This window comes from Amblyomma mixtum, chromosome 7 (genome assembly GCF_055824585.1).
Source record: "Amblyomma mixtum isolate Tamu chromosome 7, ASM5582458v1, whole genome shotgun sequence".
NCBI lineage: Eukaryota > Metazoa > Arthropoda > Arachnida > Ixodida > Ixodidae > Amblyomma > Amblyomma mixtum.
The window spans coordinates 34611809-34627721 of NC_143018.1; the positions used below are offsets into that span (position 1 = coordinate 34611809).

At 46.6% G+C, this 15913-nt stretch overlaps 1 protein-coding gene and 1 pseudogene across 8 annotated transcripts in view; one reads left to right on the forward strand and one right to left on the reverse strand.

The window, feature by feature from the left end:
• Window positions 1–15913, reverse strand: part of LOC149335624 (uncharacterized) — a 366902-nt gene that overhangs the window by 37761 nt on the left and 313228 nt on the right. For all 8 annotated transcript variants that reach the window (XM_089552213.1, XM_089552212.1, XM_089552215.1 and 5 more), the window contains one exon: window positions 12246–12326. In XM_089552213.1, the coding sequence (XP_089408339.1) occupies window positions 12246–12326 (81 nt within the window). The remainder of the gene's footprint in view (window positions 1–12245; window positions 12327–15913) is intronic.
• Window positions 8439–12095, forward strand: LOC149335625 (uncharacterized; annotated as a pseudogene).

Genomic DNA, 15913 nt, shown 5'->3' on the forward strand with positions numbered 1-15913 from the left:
AAGGAAAGGGGTGAGGGGGAACCCCGGTCGGGCGCTGACGCTTCGCACAACGCAGCGCACGCGCCCTTCACCACCTTCACGCGTCGTTAAGCGTGCGAACAATGCGAGCAGAGTGTGCGAGCGGCGGCGGAGGCATGCGCGCGGTTATGAGTGTCGCCCAACATCGTTAATGGTCGATAAGGGCTGTCCACGCAGTGTCGAACACACTGGAGATGTGAAGAGAGTCATGCACCTAAACGGCCGGTGAGGGGAGTGAGAGAGAGATAGAGAGTATGCAAGGGCTTAAAGGGGATCAGGCCGGTTCTGCTGCTTTGGCAAGGAGTGCTAGAGAGGAGGATGATGATGATGATGATAGTGGCGATGGTGGCGATGATGGTGATGATGATAGTGATGGTGGTGGTGGAAATAGATGTTTATGGCGCAAGGATAGCTTTGGCTAAAGGGCACCATGGCACAGGGTGCTTTTCCTGTGCCCAAGGTGTGGTCAAAGAACCATTTCCGAAGCATTTTACAACAAATAAGCCGAGTACCAGGCCAGGGGCAATCTTGTTGTACCCATTGTATCACCGGTGGGTACCCGCCGTCACTGGGGATCGCAACCAGTACCTCCCGCAAGCGAGCCGGATGCGCAAATTACTAGTAAAGCCACCGCTGCAGTACAGGGTGTTACTGAAGAAAAAAGTCGGAACAACCGCTTGTGTGAGACTGATTTATAAGGAGATAAACTTCAGTTCATCCTCAAGAGTTTTCTTCGACCACATTGTGGCGCAGCAGTTCTAGTCATAGCAGTAAAATAATTACAAGTACTAGCGTGGTTGCGAATACAGTTGAGGAAGCTGAGGAAGCCGGTCATATTAGATTATTTTACGTCAGTAAACTACAGGGAGCGGAAAATAAGACAACTAAAACATAAACGGCACCTTCACGCCGGACCAATAAAAAAAAATCTTTAAATTAGAAAAGAAGTGCTAACTCGGCGTTTATCGAAAATTGCAAGTATGACCACACGGCAGACGGAAAAAAATGGCTTGAGTGCTCACTGCGATTTGTGAAACGAAATTTTTTTTGTTTCTGTCAGGCTTGGTATCCTCTCCACCTATATATTGGTTTGGTTTGGTTTGGTTTGGTTTATGGAGTTTCATCCCAAAGCGACTAAGGCTATGAGAGACGCCGTAGTGAAGGGCTCCGGAATAATTTCGACCACCTGGGGTTCTTCAACGTGCACTGACATCGCACAGCACACGGGCCTCTAGAATTTCGCCTCCACCGAAATGCGACCGCCGCGGCCGGGATCGAACCCGCGTCTTTCGGGTCAGCAGCCGAGCACTCCATCGATGTACCACCGAAGTGTTTTTAAGTACCTGTTTGTTTGATGTTTAGCGCTCGTCCTGTCTCCTTCTATGCCTTTGTCCTAGTTTTATTGCGCTAGTCTTTTAATTAACGATGACACACAACTAGCCCAGCTTTCCGCCTTGACTCCACATATATTGCACGTTGGTCAGTGAAAATTTCCCGACACTGAATTATGACCTGCCACATCAGGAACGCTACAACCATCACTGAACGCACTTTTGCAAACTCGCTTCCTTACTGCCGAAGGCTAGCCCATAAATCGCGCGATTGAAGCACCACCAACGGCACTAGAACAACTACGCTCCACTGCGCACATGCAACCGACCTGTATTCATCGACAAGAAGGAGTGCTGCAAACCTCCAATGGATGTGAGGGGCACTGGTTTCATTCCTTGGCTGTGCCAAAGTGCGTTGATTTTTTTCTTTTTTTCTTTTTGCGCTCGCACAATTTTAGTCTGCTTCGCGTTGAGATGACATTCGGCAACGCTAAACTTCTTAAAAGGTATTGCAGGAGGGTTATTATTACCCTGCAGGTTAGCCACATTATGCTTAATCAGAGATTTGGTAGGCCACTTGCTGTTATCAACCCCGATTTTCCCGGCTGCAAATTTTCCAGAATTGCATTTTCCTCTGGTAGCATAGTGTATTCAACAGGGTGCTTCATTTTACTCAACACAAAACTAGTCTAGAAGTTGTAATTGAAATTTAGTTAACAGTGGTAGGGTAAATAATCAATTAATAATCATGAATACGAACGCGGTGACGACGCGTTCTAATAGCTCAATTTCGAGAGCTGTGATGTGGAAGTATTACAGGATTTCATTAAACAATCTGCATCTAACGAAATTAAACACCAGCTATAAAGCTCGCACGCTTCTAAACAGAACAAGAAAAAGAAAAGAAAAGCATAGCCAACGTGTCGCGGTGAGACGCCTGTCCTGTTATGAAAACGTAAAGAAATAATAAAAAAAAAGACGCGTTGGTGTCGAACCGAGGAGAACATGTAGGATCTCAAAAATTTAATCCCGAATGTGAGCACGTTACAGAGTTATGTAAGGCCGATGTATATTCAATAGGACCTCACTCTTAGACCTGTCCAAGGAAAATACCGTTAGGTGCAAATGTAGGAGCCCGCGGAAATCAGAATTGTAAAAAAAAAAAACCGTTTCCTCGGCTGAACTAGCTTCCGATATGAAAGCTGTCACTCGACGAAAGTAGGAGCAACAACGTTCATTCGGGCCCGAGAATTTAATTACGCCCACGAGTGCTCGATCACGAAACTGCTACACAGCTATTGCATAAAGAAGATAAGACGCAAGAAGTTTTCAGCGAGTGAAAAGGAGAGAAAATACACCACACACGCCGGCGCGTTAAGCAAATACACGTGCCAACGTCAATTTCCTACACATCAGCTCGGACATTAAGTAAACACAGAACACGTTACAGCACGAGCCATAGGCAGCGCAGGCCGTCACAATTTCGTTAAACTCGGCCGCATGTAGAGCCTGACGGAAGATAAACACGCGCGTGCGATGGCGAACATTTCCAAAGAGCACAGAGCGAAAACTGCTCCCTACGTTTGCGCAGTAATTTTTTGACACGTGGGAAACAATGGAACGCTGGAGTTAGCATAAGGCCGAGTAATGATGTAGACACGAGGGGCATGCTGGCAGCGTAGATTACTTCGAAACACATTACAGCGACGCTGTTTCAATACTGGACGAATGAACAAACAGGAGGAACTACGGGTTCCCGCTCTTTCGAATTCGGAATCTCGTAATTTCGTCCAGCACTCCCACTTCTGACCTTATTTGAACAGAACGAGGATTACGTGCCTTACACTACGACGAATAAAATCTCTATAGTGTTTATCAGATTACAATATCACAGCTTAGGTTTATCAGATTACAATATCCAGCAAATCACTATAATCGCAATTGAACAACTCATTGCGAACAGTACGTTACGAGCCAATGCGCTCCATCGAGCAGTAATCTTGGACAACTTTCGAGTGAAGTTTTCGAAATAAACTCAGCTTTTACCGTTTGCGCGGCGCATCGAACGAAAGCTTGACTACTCATCTCAGCTAGCCGTCAATGCGTGCGTATTTTTTCTTTTAATACCAAAAAGGTCACCGCATGCGCGGGGAGTCGGTAGAAGTGGGGACGGAAAACAGAACAAAATCTCCGTTGCACGCCTTCCGATTACGTGCGAAGAAGGGCCCGGACCGGCGCTGAAATTCGGGGCAATCAAATCAAATTCTTTGTCTGAGTGCGCTCAGCTACTCTTCGTGGTTTTATGTCTACATACCGGGTGTTTCAGCGAACACTTTAAAAATTTTCAAAGATAGCCTTTTCGGCAATAATAGGCTTTTCGTGACGCGGCGGTGCCATGAACACCTTGTGACGTCATGCGTGACGTCACGCCGAAGAGCTGGGTGACCATCTCGCGCCGTCGGAGGAAGCGGCGGTGCCTTCACCGGCGCCTAACTCCCGCGCTCTCCGCTAGGAGCGCAACAGATGTTGTGACGTCACGCCGAAGAGCTGGGCGACCATCTCGCGCCGTCGGAAGCGGCGGTGCCTTCACCGGCGCCTAACTCCTGCGCTCTCCGCTAGGAGCGCAATTGTGGCGTTACGCCCAAGAGATTAGGCTCAACTCACGTCGCTAGTAAGCAGTAGCTCTGCCAACCACCAGCGGCTTAACATAGCTTCGCGACGATGCCGCCCACCGCTAGGGAAGCTCGTCGCAATGCGCGTAAGAGACAGCAGCGAGCTATTCATCCTTCTCTCAAGTGCAAAAACAACAGCCGTCTACGCAGAGCGGCGGTAGACACGGCGGATGCGGGCTGAAGAAACAGATGAAGTTGCTTTCGCAACTTCCGGGCTTAACCAAGCTGAGCCTCTGCCAATTTTTCGACAAGTTACGTGCACCGGAGGGGTTGCTTTAACTGCATGCTTTCAAAAGGGCATGTATTTTCGCGCGAAGCAGCCAGATTTTGCCGAGCCACACGGGCGACGGTAATTGCGTTTTCGAAATTCTAAAGACTGATATGGCTATTACTAGCGACCGGCTACAAATTGTTAATTCCAATCAGCTGCCTATCTGAGGTAGTTAAAAAGTTAATTATCAGAAAATAGTAAACCAGTCTACTACTTAAAACAATTCACCGGCTGTCCGGTGTCCGCCAACACTGGTAATACTATGCCACAAGAGCCATATTTTTACCCCAGGAAGCCTATTTTTGAAAATTTTTGAAAGTGTTCGCTCAAACACTTGGTATAGCCCGATACATAAGTACATGCAGACTTCTGTGGAATGAGCCGCCGCGGTGGCTCAGTGGCTATGGTGCTCGGCTGCTGACCCAAAAGACGCGGGTTCGATCCCGGCCGCGGCGGCTAGAATTTCTTTGGAGGAGAAATTCTAGAGGCCCGTGTGCTGTGCGATGTCAGTGCACGTTAAAGAACCCCAGGTGGTCGAAATTGCCGGAGCCCTTCACTACGGCGTCTCTCATAGCCTTAGTCGCTTTGGGACGTCAAACCCCACAAAACCAAACCAAACTTCTGTGGAATGTTTAGTTTAGAAACAAAAATTATGTCAGAGCAGGTAATGCCTATAGTCCCGCTTATAAATCATTTCATATTTCGTAATTATTGGGCACCAAAAGGAAGGAAGGAAGGAAGGAAGGAAGGAAGGAAGGAAGGAAGGAAGGAAGGAAGGAAGGAAGGAAGGCTGCGTAGGCGTGTTTTTCCTTTTGACGAATTCTTTCCTATTTCGTCAAAGAAAGTAAAGGAGAAAGAAAACCCCCACGAAACACCACATGCGCAATATATGACCCCGTCAGTAAACATTAAAAGAGAAAGAGCTCGAAAATTTTTGCACCCCCAAGAAGTCGGCAATCCCGCGTGCGGGAATAAAAAACAAAGCAAAGAAAACAATCCTTCAACCCAACGAATCGCAAGCCTTCACGGCCAGAGCAGAATCATCGGGGCAAGACCGTGCCTTCCAAGCCGCTTCCTTTCTTGTTCGTTTGTTTGGATTTCGTTGGGCATACGCTAGGAATACTAAGGGGGAAAAAGCAACGCAGTGTGCCTTGGTCGGAAAGGCGATACGCCTGTTTTCGCATCCTCGCTCGCGGGGGCACCTGCGTCTCACATAATATTGCGGCCGAGGCGCCATCTGTCAGGAAGTCAAGAAACCTCCTTCCCCGACCCCTTTTCCCCCATCCCCTCCGGCGCCCAAAACACGTAGGTGTGGACCAGAGAAGCGTGAGGATAGCGGAAAAATACCTGAACTTTGTGAATCGCTGAAAAGAAAAAAAAAATAGGGGGGAATAAAAAAGAAATGAGCAGACTTGAATATATATTCAACCACATACATGTATACATACATTAAAAGCTAAACCCGAATGCAAAAAAAGACCGAGGCAGCGAGAAATGTGAAAAATAAGGTGCCGTCCAGAACCAAAAAATAAAAAGAACACGCAAACGCATCCCGAAAACTGATGTTGCGAAACAGCAGCCCTCGCCAACGAACCAGGCGGCGACTTCGGCAAAGGGCGGGTTTGTGTTTGTGTGCGTGCGTCTTCATCCTCTATAACATATGTGCGCACTTTAGTGCGGTTTGCCTCGCCTTTCGGTTAAAGTGTTTTGCCTCCAAACGTTTATCTTTTCGCGTGCCGCCCCGTCGGGTTTGGATCAGGTAAAGCACCCCAGGAAAAAAAAAAAAAAGAAAGCGAGATCTTTGAGAAGAGCGAGAGGATAAGGCCGGCTCTACGCATTCTAATAAAGCGAATAGACAACCTGAGGATAAAGAAGCAGTGAGGAGTGCGAGGACAAAAAGAAGGAGGGGGAAAGACAGGTCCCATTTTTCTGCTACACGAGAGCCATTCATATTGGCTGCCGCTTCGCCACGGCTTGCTTTTATCCCAGCTCCCAGTCCCATCTCTCTTGTTCATGATTTTCGTTGTGCGTACACCTATCGGCGTTTTTTCTTTTCTTTTCTTTCTTTATATATCTTCTCGGGCCCGCAGGAGAACGGCCTTTTCGTTCCTGGGCCCAATCCTTCTCCCCGAACATTTGGTATCGAACAACACGAACATAACCGCTCGGCTTTTTCCCAACGAGAGAGCGCATGCAATAAATAAGCTTTAGGTTTCTTTTCTTTTCTTTTTTTCTCGCGGGGTTGTGGACAGGTCAGAGATTGCTTCAATAAAGTGAGAAATTGCCTTTTTCACCTCAGGACGGGTCACGCAACTGCAAAATTAGCATCACAACGGGTGGTGACGGCGGGAGGGGGAGTGACGACTAGGATTTAAAAAAAAACACCCACATAAAGCGCATGTTAAAGGTAGCCTTTTGGAATCGGGGAGCACAGAGAAATGAAACGAAAATTCTACAGCAGGCGGAATGCTGACATATAAAATGAACCATGCACACTCCGAAAGCTGTAAAATGATTAATCTAGCTTATCGGCGCTTCATAATTGGACCGTGAAGAGAGAGAGGGAAAAAAAATAGGGATATGTGGAAGATGAGACAGACGCAGACGCTGAACTTTCAACAGTGTCATCTGCAAAACAGCTTGCCTTTCTAAGCGTGGTGATATATCCTACGCCTCGTCGCCGCCTGTGCATTTATTTATTGCCCATTCTAACGTCTGTGCGTGAGTTTGCCAACCACTTCTAGTTAACCCCTAGAAGTTCAGTACCCCTGTGTCTCACCTTCCTTGCATCTCTCGTGCCTCTTATACGGCGTAGCCTGTCGCTGAAAGCACCTCGTTAACAGGGCTACGCAAGGGTGAGCCGCCGTACTAGCAATGACCGCGGTAGAAGAAAAAAACTGTCTTCCATTCATGTTGACTCTACGGAGGCGGGATTTTTCTAAAGATCGCGCGAAAACTTGCTACACAGCCTCAAAAGCCCAGCGTTTCAACAATGGCTGAATTCTTCCATACGAATACATGTAACCCTTTAAAAGATAGCGCAGCCCGACACTGAGTTAACAGTGTTCTGGAATAGCCAGTGATTAACATTTAATTATTATTGCTAGCGCAGCCCGACATAGAGTTAACAGAGTCCTGGAATAGCCAGTGATTAACATTTAATTATTATTGCTATTTAGTTTTTACTTCAGTTTTATTTCTTCAGTACCTGCTTCGCGATTCAGGCATCACAGTAGGGGGATTTCACTGGAAAAACAAAAGGTTATGGAAGATGTTTATTTATTTATTTATTTATTTATTCAATTACTTATTAATTAATTTATTTATTAGATACCGGCATCGCCTTACAGCATTTCAGCAGGGGGGGGGGGGTATAAAACGTGATGAGAAATTCAAAACTATGCACGTAAACAGAAGCATCAAGTTTCACAACGCTTGTGATACAATCAAAGCGTGGGAAAATATCACTGTAGTTAATAGCAGCAATTTCGGGCGGCAATGTGTTCCCTTCGCAGGCCGACCGCACAAAAAAGAATAAGGAAATCGGTAACTGTGAAAAGAATACTCTGATTTTTTGTTCGTGGTCCCTTCTTCGAGAAACAAAGGAAGGGGGATACGTGTTCTTCTTGGGGTCTATACCTTTGTTTAAGTAATAGGTACTATTGAATAGTTTTAAGGCGAAGATTTTCCCGGCGGTTTTTCAATTCACTCCATAGAAGGTTACACCTGCTGTTGGTCATGCTTAATTTTTTATCGTAATTCCAAACAACAAATCGATCTTCTTTATTTTCCATTTTCTCACGTTTGTCTATGTTTTGCGCTCCAAGCACGGTAAGAAAGTATCAACGAACATAATTTGTGCAACAACAAGCGGAAGAAGATTGCAGGCATCCGCTACCTGTGTGAAAAAAAAAATCAGAATACCGGAAACCATCAGTTTTAAAAGCAGGTTCGTTAACCATACAAGGGTGATCCTTTCCTTGGGATATACAAGGGTGAATTTATGTATACCGTCTGACTAATCTCAGGCGACTTCTGCATTTCTGCCTGAGTAACACTTATCTTACTTTCGACCATGTGTTTTACAAACAAGTTCACCGCACAGCCATGAGTGCTTCAGTTTCTGTTACCGCTGCAAACCTAACAATGGAATGGCTGCAAAGCCGCGCACTAGATTCATTCAGCCCACAACCAAAGATATGTGTGCGGTACGTCGATGACTGTTTTTCTATTATCAAGAAGGATGCTTTACTTGATTTCACAGCGCATCTTAACAGCATCGAAGGAGCCATCCAGTTCACAGTCGAAAAAGAAGGGAATGGACAGCTTCCATTTTTGGACGTCTTAGTGAAACGAAGCCAATCCGCACTCTCATTCAAAGTGTACAGAAAGAGCACTCATACTGGCCGCTATCTTCACTTTAACTCCCTTCACCCAGCCTCTCACAAGAGGTCAGTGGTTGCCTCGCTTTTTCGTCGTGCAGACCGCATCTGCACAGAGCCAGAGGACGCCAAAGCCGGCCGACAAAGAGTTCGCAAGGACCTCTCCGAATGTGGCTACCCGTTGCCTTTCGTCAACGCTGTGGAACGCAAACTGTTGCGACCCCCACGATCTGACAGTGGCCCAGCCGCCAAAAAACGTGCACCTGTGCCATACGTGCCCGGAATCAGCGAAACCTTGGCGCGCATCCTGCGATCTTACGACGTCGAGGTATCACATGTGCCGGCGAAAAAGTTGCGGCAAGCCCTCGTCAACGTAAAAGACTGCCTGCCAAAGGAAAAGTTTCCGGGCGTAGTGTACAGTATACCGTGCAGAGACTGTAACCATGTGTATGTGGGTGAAAGTGGAAACTTTTTAAAAGGTTGAAACAACACCAGTATGATGTTGAAAACAAGAAAGCTTCGTCAGGTGCACTCGCCGAACATTCTGAAAGCGGGCAGCATGACATAGATTGGAGCAATGCGCGCATTTTAAAAACACAAAAGAATCTCCGAAGCCGTCTATATCTGGAATCCTTAATCATTCAGACAACCGAACACACTCTTAATCGCACTGACGGGGCACTTCCTAGTGCATACGCCCGCTGCCTAGGGCACATTTTCAAGCATAAATAGCCAGCCTTTTTACGTCTGTACCTTTTTTGTGAACAAGGCTCCCGCGTGGGAGCCGAAACGTCGTTTAAAGTATTCATTTTATTTTGGTCGGTGTTCTTCCTTCCTTGCTACCTCCTTCTTCTTCATGTACTCCCTCGACCAGACGGGTTTCCGTCTAACCCTCGACTTCAGCTCCCTTTTATACAAAGGAGTGCAATAGAGGACAGCTTACTCAATTTTAACTCCCATATAGGCGTATTCGTGTTTACAGCGTAGGTCCGAAGCCGCCTATTCGTTAAACGATTCAAATTCCATGTCCATCGCAAGTACAAGTTAGCACTGTCTGTGTCCTCTCCAGATTTCTGACTGGAGGAGCTCCTCCTCCTAGTGAAGCTCCAACAAAATGGCCGCCGCAGCTCGGTGTCCGCACTCTGCAACGCGTCTCTCCAAAACAGTGACCCTCGCGAGACCGGCCGACCCACTCGCACCAACTCGCCCGGCCACCAAAGACGACGACACGAATGCGCGAAAAGTTTTCCCAGAGGCACGATTTATGATGGGAGGAGAGCTCGAGAGCGGCCTAAAAAAAAAAAAAATCTCTCTCAGGTCGGCGTCGACAAATCTACGCGACACTTCTGCGTCCCAGCGCATTCCGCAAGCTCCACTAACTGTGAGGTTTTTATCTTCATCTTGTTTTTATTTATTTTTCTACATCATAAGAATTCCCCCTGAGGGGGAAAAAAAATCTGCTTCTTCAGCGCTATGCATGTTTCAGTCCATTTCCACTTCTTGCTTTTCAATCATTCAAGTCCTCGTAGCTCTCGGTTATTTACTCTTCTTTTACCGTTATACTCCTCGCATTTTAGTAGGAGCTGCGATAAGTCCTCGCATCTATAAATCTCGAAAAATAAAGTGCCCCGCCACATCCACTTCTTTTTTATTATTTTTGTGCTCTTTATTCTTAACCCGCCCTTCTTTATTTCATGCCGACCATGCGGCCGCACGAAAGTCCGAGTTCATGAATCTCAAGGAGCATTCCCCGTATTTCTACATCTGTATTCTGAACACCGCCGCTTTAGCTGTCTTGCGAAGGAAGATGCCACTGTCACTCCTTTCCCCAGTGACCCCGTTCCTGTCTGCACTTTACTTTTGCTCTTATATTTATTTCAACCAAGTAAAAATTTCAGGCCGCCCCCCCATCTTTTCTATGAACGCTTTTTTTTTGTTTAGGGATTCTACACCTTTAGTCCTAACGAAACAAATAGCTACGTTCTTGCATCGTGGCGACTTGGCACGGCCGTAGACCACACGTCTTCACCATCTCCTCCTTCCAACCTCCTCCCCCACCATTTGCTTTTCCCCAGCCACTCTCTTGCGATTCAAAGCATGGACAGTATAAGGCACGTTTAGAAAAATTGCGAGGACACTTTGGCAACTAAAGTGTTGAGAGGCGAAAGCCGAGGGCACTATGGCGTGACGACTTCCGGTGGATGTGACGTCACACCGTTCCCGTGGCCGTATCGATACCCATATTATACATCTTTCGGGGATCTTAAGTGTTCATTATGCGTAATCACACATTTTTCCTTCTAATTTGACACAAATCCGATGTTTTTCCGACCATTCTTTGACAATTTTCACTATGCCGTGACGACTTCTGGTCGATGTGACGTCACACCGTTCCCGTGTCTATATCGACGTCCGCGCTATTTCGACACAATTTCGACATTTTTGCCTGTAATTAGTTAACTAAGTAACCTACAGTCATGAAACTTGACTTCTAGGTTGTTTTTTTCCTCCCCTATCTGAAGCAATCACTGGTTTTCTTCTATCTGTTTTAGTTCCCGCGTTAAACGCGTGTGACACGCTTCGTTAACGGACGACAGTATGAGCCATTAAAGGCTTTCGCCTTAAAATCGCGGGGCGTAAGTGGCGTGCGGTTCAGACAGGAGCAGCAGGATGCCTAGCAACTGATTCCGATAGAGGGCGTGCTCAGCGACTATGAGCTGCTTCCGGACACTCATGACGTCATCGCAGCTTCCTTTTGTGGTCAACGATTCAAAGCGTGCTCGCCACGCTAAGGCCGCGAGAACGCTGTAGTTTGGTTTGCTTTGGTTTATGGGGGTTTAACGTCCCTAAGCGACTTAGGCTATGAGGGCCGCCGTAGTGAAGGGCTCCGGAAATTTCGAACACCTGGGGTTCTTTAGCGCGCACTGACACCGCATGGTAGAACGGCTTCTAGAATTAGAAACGCTGTAGTATCCGCGGCCTTTACGTAAGTCGGTGCGAGCCCATTTTCATAACAAAATAAAGTTAATGCCCGAAACACCTCGTTATTCCGTTTCGTTTTTGTGTGTAAATATGCTTACCGTTTAATAAATGCTATACGTCCCTGAAGCTTATTTCCGGTCTTGGGGAAAAAAAAAATAGAAAATAGTGAACGGCTTACAAGTGCGCCTTCAATAAACACCAATCGAGAACTTAACATCTCTTTATTTGCTTTCACATTAGCGTTGGTTAAGGGAAGAAAAAATGCCATTGATCGTTGTCTGCTCCTCACAGTGATCACAACCGGGTTTATTTTCTTTTATTTTTGTGAGCAGGCATTCGTGATTAAGGTCTCTTTCTTCAACGCACAGCAGGCAGTTAGTGACTTTGAAAATGCGTTCTCATCATATCCGTGGTTTCCGTTCCCTCAGGACAGGTTTGACCCGGTGAGACATCTTTCCCACTTCGTTAAAAATCGCGCTTAGTAAGGGCGAGATAATGAAATTAATCACCTCCCCGCTTTTTCGCTGACTAAACGTCCTTAACTAGCAATCGGGACAGAAAATGGTGGCGCGGTAATTCGCTCCCTCACCTTGCAGGAGGTTGTACTCCGATTGGCTCAGCGTCGCTGGCCGCGTCAGGGCGGCCTGGGTGGCGTCCTCCTCGCTGCATTCTGGAAGAAGGGGAGAGAGAGTTGAGAGTGTAAGCTCGTCACGAACACACGGTGTAAACGCTCGCGTAAACAAATTACTGGTCCAAACCGAAACTATAGAGGAGCGATGAGGCTAGAAAATGAAAAAAAGAACACAAATGACAAACAGGATAAAGAAATCCCACAGCAGAGCTTACCAAACACAGAAAGACAACGCCACAAAGTGGTTACTTAGGCGGTTAGTCAACAGCTAGGCCCGTTAACTAGGTTAAAAGTGCCGGTACTCATTCACCTGAGAACTTTCGGGCTTCGCTGCTTACTGCGTTTGTTCGCAGCGGCCTCAACGTTAGACACCGTGCTGAGAACCTCTTGTTGAGGATATGATGAGAAAAGAAACGTCGCTGACTAAAGTGCATTGTAACATGCACCATAAAGATAAGACCGGGGGCATGTAGTCTATGAATGATACCTTGGTGAATGATACTAAACGGTAGGCGCAGTTATTAGTGGCTTTCAAGTAATCCCGTCTTTGCATCCATTTATAAAATGATAAAAAGGGCCCTCAGCGGAGCTGCAGAGCTAAAACGGTGAGCAACGCCCGTCCCAATATGCTCTCACTTGAGCCTGTGTGAACTCCGAAGGTTACGCAGAACATTCTCTCACAAGCTTGAAGAAAAATATGAAGGAAAATATGAAAAATATGAGTTCCCATCCCAGAACTCCAGGCGGTGTAAATTTAACCGAGTCCCTCCTCTATAATAGTCAACATGCAGCTTCGGATATTAAATAAAACATATGCCTAAACATAGCATATCATAACAAAACTTATGACTACACAGCATAGCATAACATAACAACATAATATAACATAAGGTAACATAACATAACATAGCTTAAATTTAGGGTCCTTATACAAATTTCCTTCGTAATGGCCAACCTTCATTTTGTGCACGGGGAACAGGAAAACGTTTGGTTAAAGCTGACAAGGCGCATAACACATGGTAGTCAAAACAGAGATGAGCAACGGACAGAACAAACACGGCAAACCGCGCACCACGCAGTTACACCAAATATAACGCAGCTAATAGAGTCAGTCAGTAACCTGCCGTTACTCAGAGCGTACAATGCCACAGCCGTGCCCATCATAAAGAACGAACAGCCTCTGGGACGAGACAATTTTAAAATGCATGGGCAAGAGGCCCTTAATCGGCACGATATGCTAACGACCGCGCATCAGAGAGCCCACTTGGGGGTCTCCTCACTCGAGCCCGAATCGTGAAGCCTCACCAGTACGAGCGATAATACTCAGCAACTTTTTTTCTATTCTCTTCTTTTCTCTGCCGCCGCCGTTTTACAGAACCGCCACTTCCGACCATTTTTGTTTTACGTACAAAGTGCAGAACGGTTCGCTATACAAAACGCGCGGACACGTGTCAGATAAGAGTACAGTTATTTTCCTTGACAGATGATCCGTCATGTATATACAGGCGCCCTGTCACAATCCTTTTCGCCAACGCCAACCCATAATCCACGACAGCTATATCAAATCGGTCCAAGCGTATAGCCTCCGGCATAAGGCTGCTACGCGTGGCGATGGGCTTCGAGTTCCCAAAGTTCCAGCGAGATACATTCCCTAATATGAAGTTACCCGTCGCCCGTCGCACGGCACCGCCTTTTCAATGTGCAATGCAAAATGCTTCGGGTTCGGAGTAGAGGATGGCACGTGTAAGAATAGAGGATATTCACCTCGATATGCGATCAGTCACAGCAGTCAGCCGTCAGGGCTTCTTCTTCGGCTTTTATCCTTCTTTTTTGCAGCGTACCTCCCTACTAATTTGGAGAAGCTGCGCGAAAAAAATATCGTCTTCGATAGCGGCCTTTGCTGGCCCAAGCGTTCCCTGGAAGCATCGCCGGTGCATATGCACGTTATATGCAGTGTCTCGTGGGAGCAAGCTTCCCTTTACCACGTTTGGAGGCGAAGACCGCATAGCTATACAGCGTGCGCTGAACTGCCGTGGAGAAAGTGCCCACTTGTTGTGCGAAACGGGCTTATTAACCCGGACGCACGATCGGTCATGGCGAACCATCCGGCTGGTTTTCAAGGCGCGTTACGGTAATTCAGTCAAGCTCCTGCGTGCAACCATCGGCTTCAATAACGAAGTCCGCGCACGACACCATAGCTGAGACATGACGAGCGCACTGCAACTTTATTTCTTCCTTTCTTCCTTTCCTTCTTTTTCTTGTTTTCTTACTTTTCTTGTTTTCTTACTTTTCTTGTTTTCTACCTTTCCTTCTTTTCTTCCTTTCCTTCTTTTCTTCCTTTTCTTCCTTTGCTTCCTTTCCTTCTTTTCTTCCTTTCCTTCTTTTCATCCTTTCCTTCTTTTCATCCTTTCCTTCTTTTCATCCTTTCCTTCTTTTCTTCCTTTTCTTTCTTTGCCTCTTTCCTTCCTTTCTTCCTTTCCTTCTTTTATTCCTTTCCTTCTTTCCTTCCTTTGCACCTTCCTTCCTTCCTTCCTTCCTTCCTTCCTTCCTTCCTTCCTTCCTTCCTTCTTTCTTTCTTTGCATGTCACTATTACAGCCCCAGAAAAATATTAAAGCTGGTTGTACGCAGATATGACGTCGGTTCACTCGAAATGGCGTCGTCATCACGTGACCATGATCACTGACGTCACAGCTGATCACATGACCAATGGGGAACATACGTGAGTCACGTTGTACGCAGATGTGACGTCGGTTCACTCGAAATGACATCATCACGTGACCACAATCAGTGACGCCACAGCTGGTTACGTGACCGATGGGGAACATACGTAAGTCACGTTGTACGCAGATGTGACGTCGGTTCACTCAAAATGACGTATTTATCACGTGATTATGAAGAGTGACGTCACAGCTGGTCACGTGACCAATGGGGAACATATGTGAGTCACGTGATTCATCGCATAAGTCATATGAGCGATGACTCATGCAATTCGTTGCTGTGTGGCTGATCGGTCACATGACCGATTATGGTCACGTGATAATGACGTCGTGCAAGCCATTATAGGGACCACAAGAACAACTCCACCTAATTATTAACTCCACCTAGTTAATAGTCGTGTAGAATAGCCGCCGGGATCCCCGCGAAAAACCTCGATATACGCATTTCACTGCGAAATCAGACGGTGGCAGCGGCATCTGCATTTCGTTCTTCGGACTTTCCTAGCTTATAAAAGCTCCGTTTCCGAAGATAGCGGTCTTCTTGTGTTGAGAAGGCGGTACTCTATTGACAAAGGTTAACCTCAGTGTTCTTTTAAACACCTGGAACGTAATTGGTTTGGTTTAGTTTGGTTTCGTTTATGGGGTTTAACGTCCCAAAGCGACTAAGGCTATGAGAGACGCCGTAGTGGAGGGCTCCGGAAATTTCGACCACTTGGGGTTCTTTAACGTGCACTGACATCGCACAGTACACGGGCCTCTAGAATTTCTCTTCCAAAGAAATTCAACCGCCGGGGCCGGGATCGAATCCGCGTCTTTCGAGTCAGCAGCCGAGCACCATAACCACTGAGCAACCGCGGCGGCGGAAGGTAATGTAACTGGCTTCTACATACATTATCCCTATAGCACCC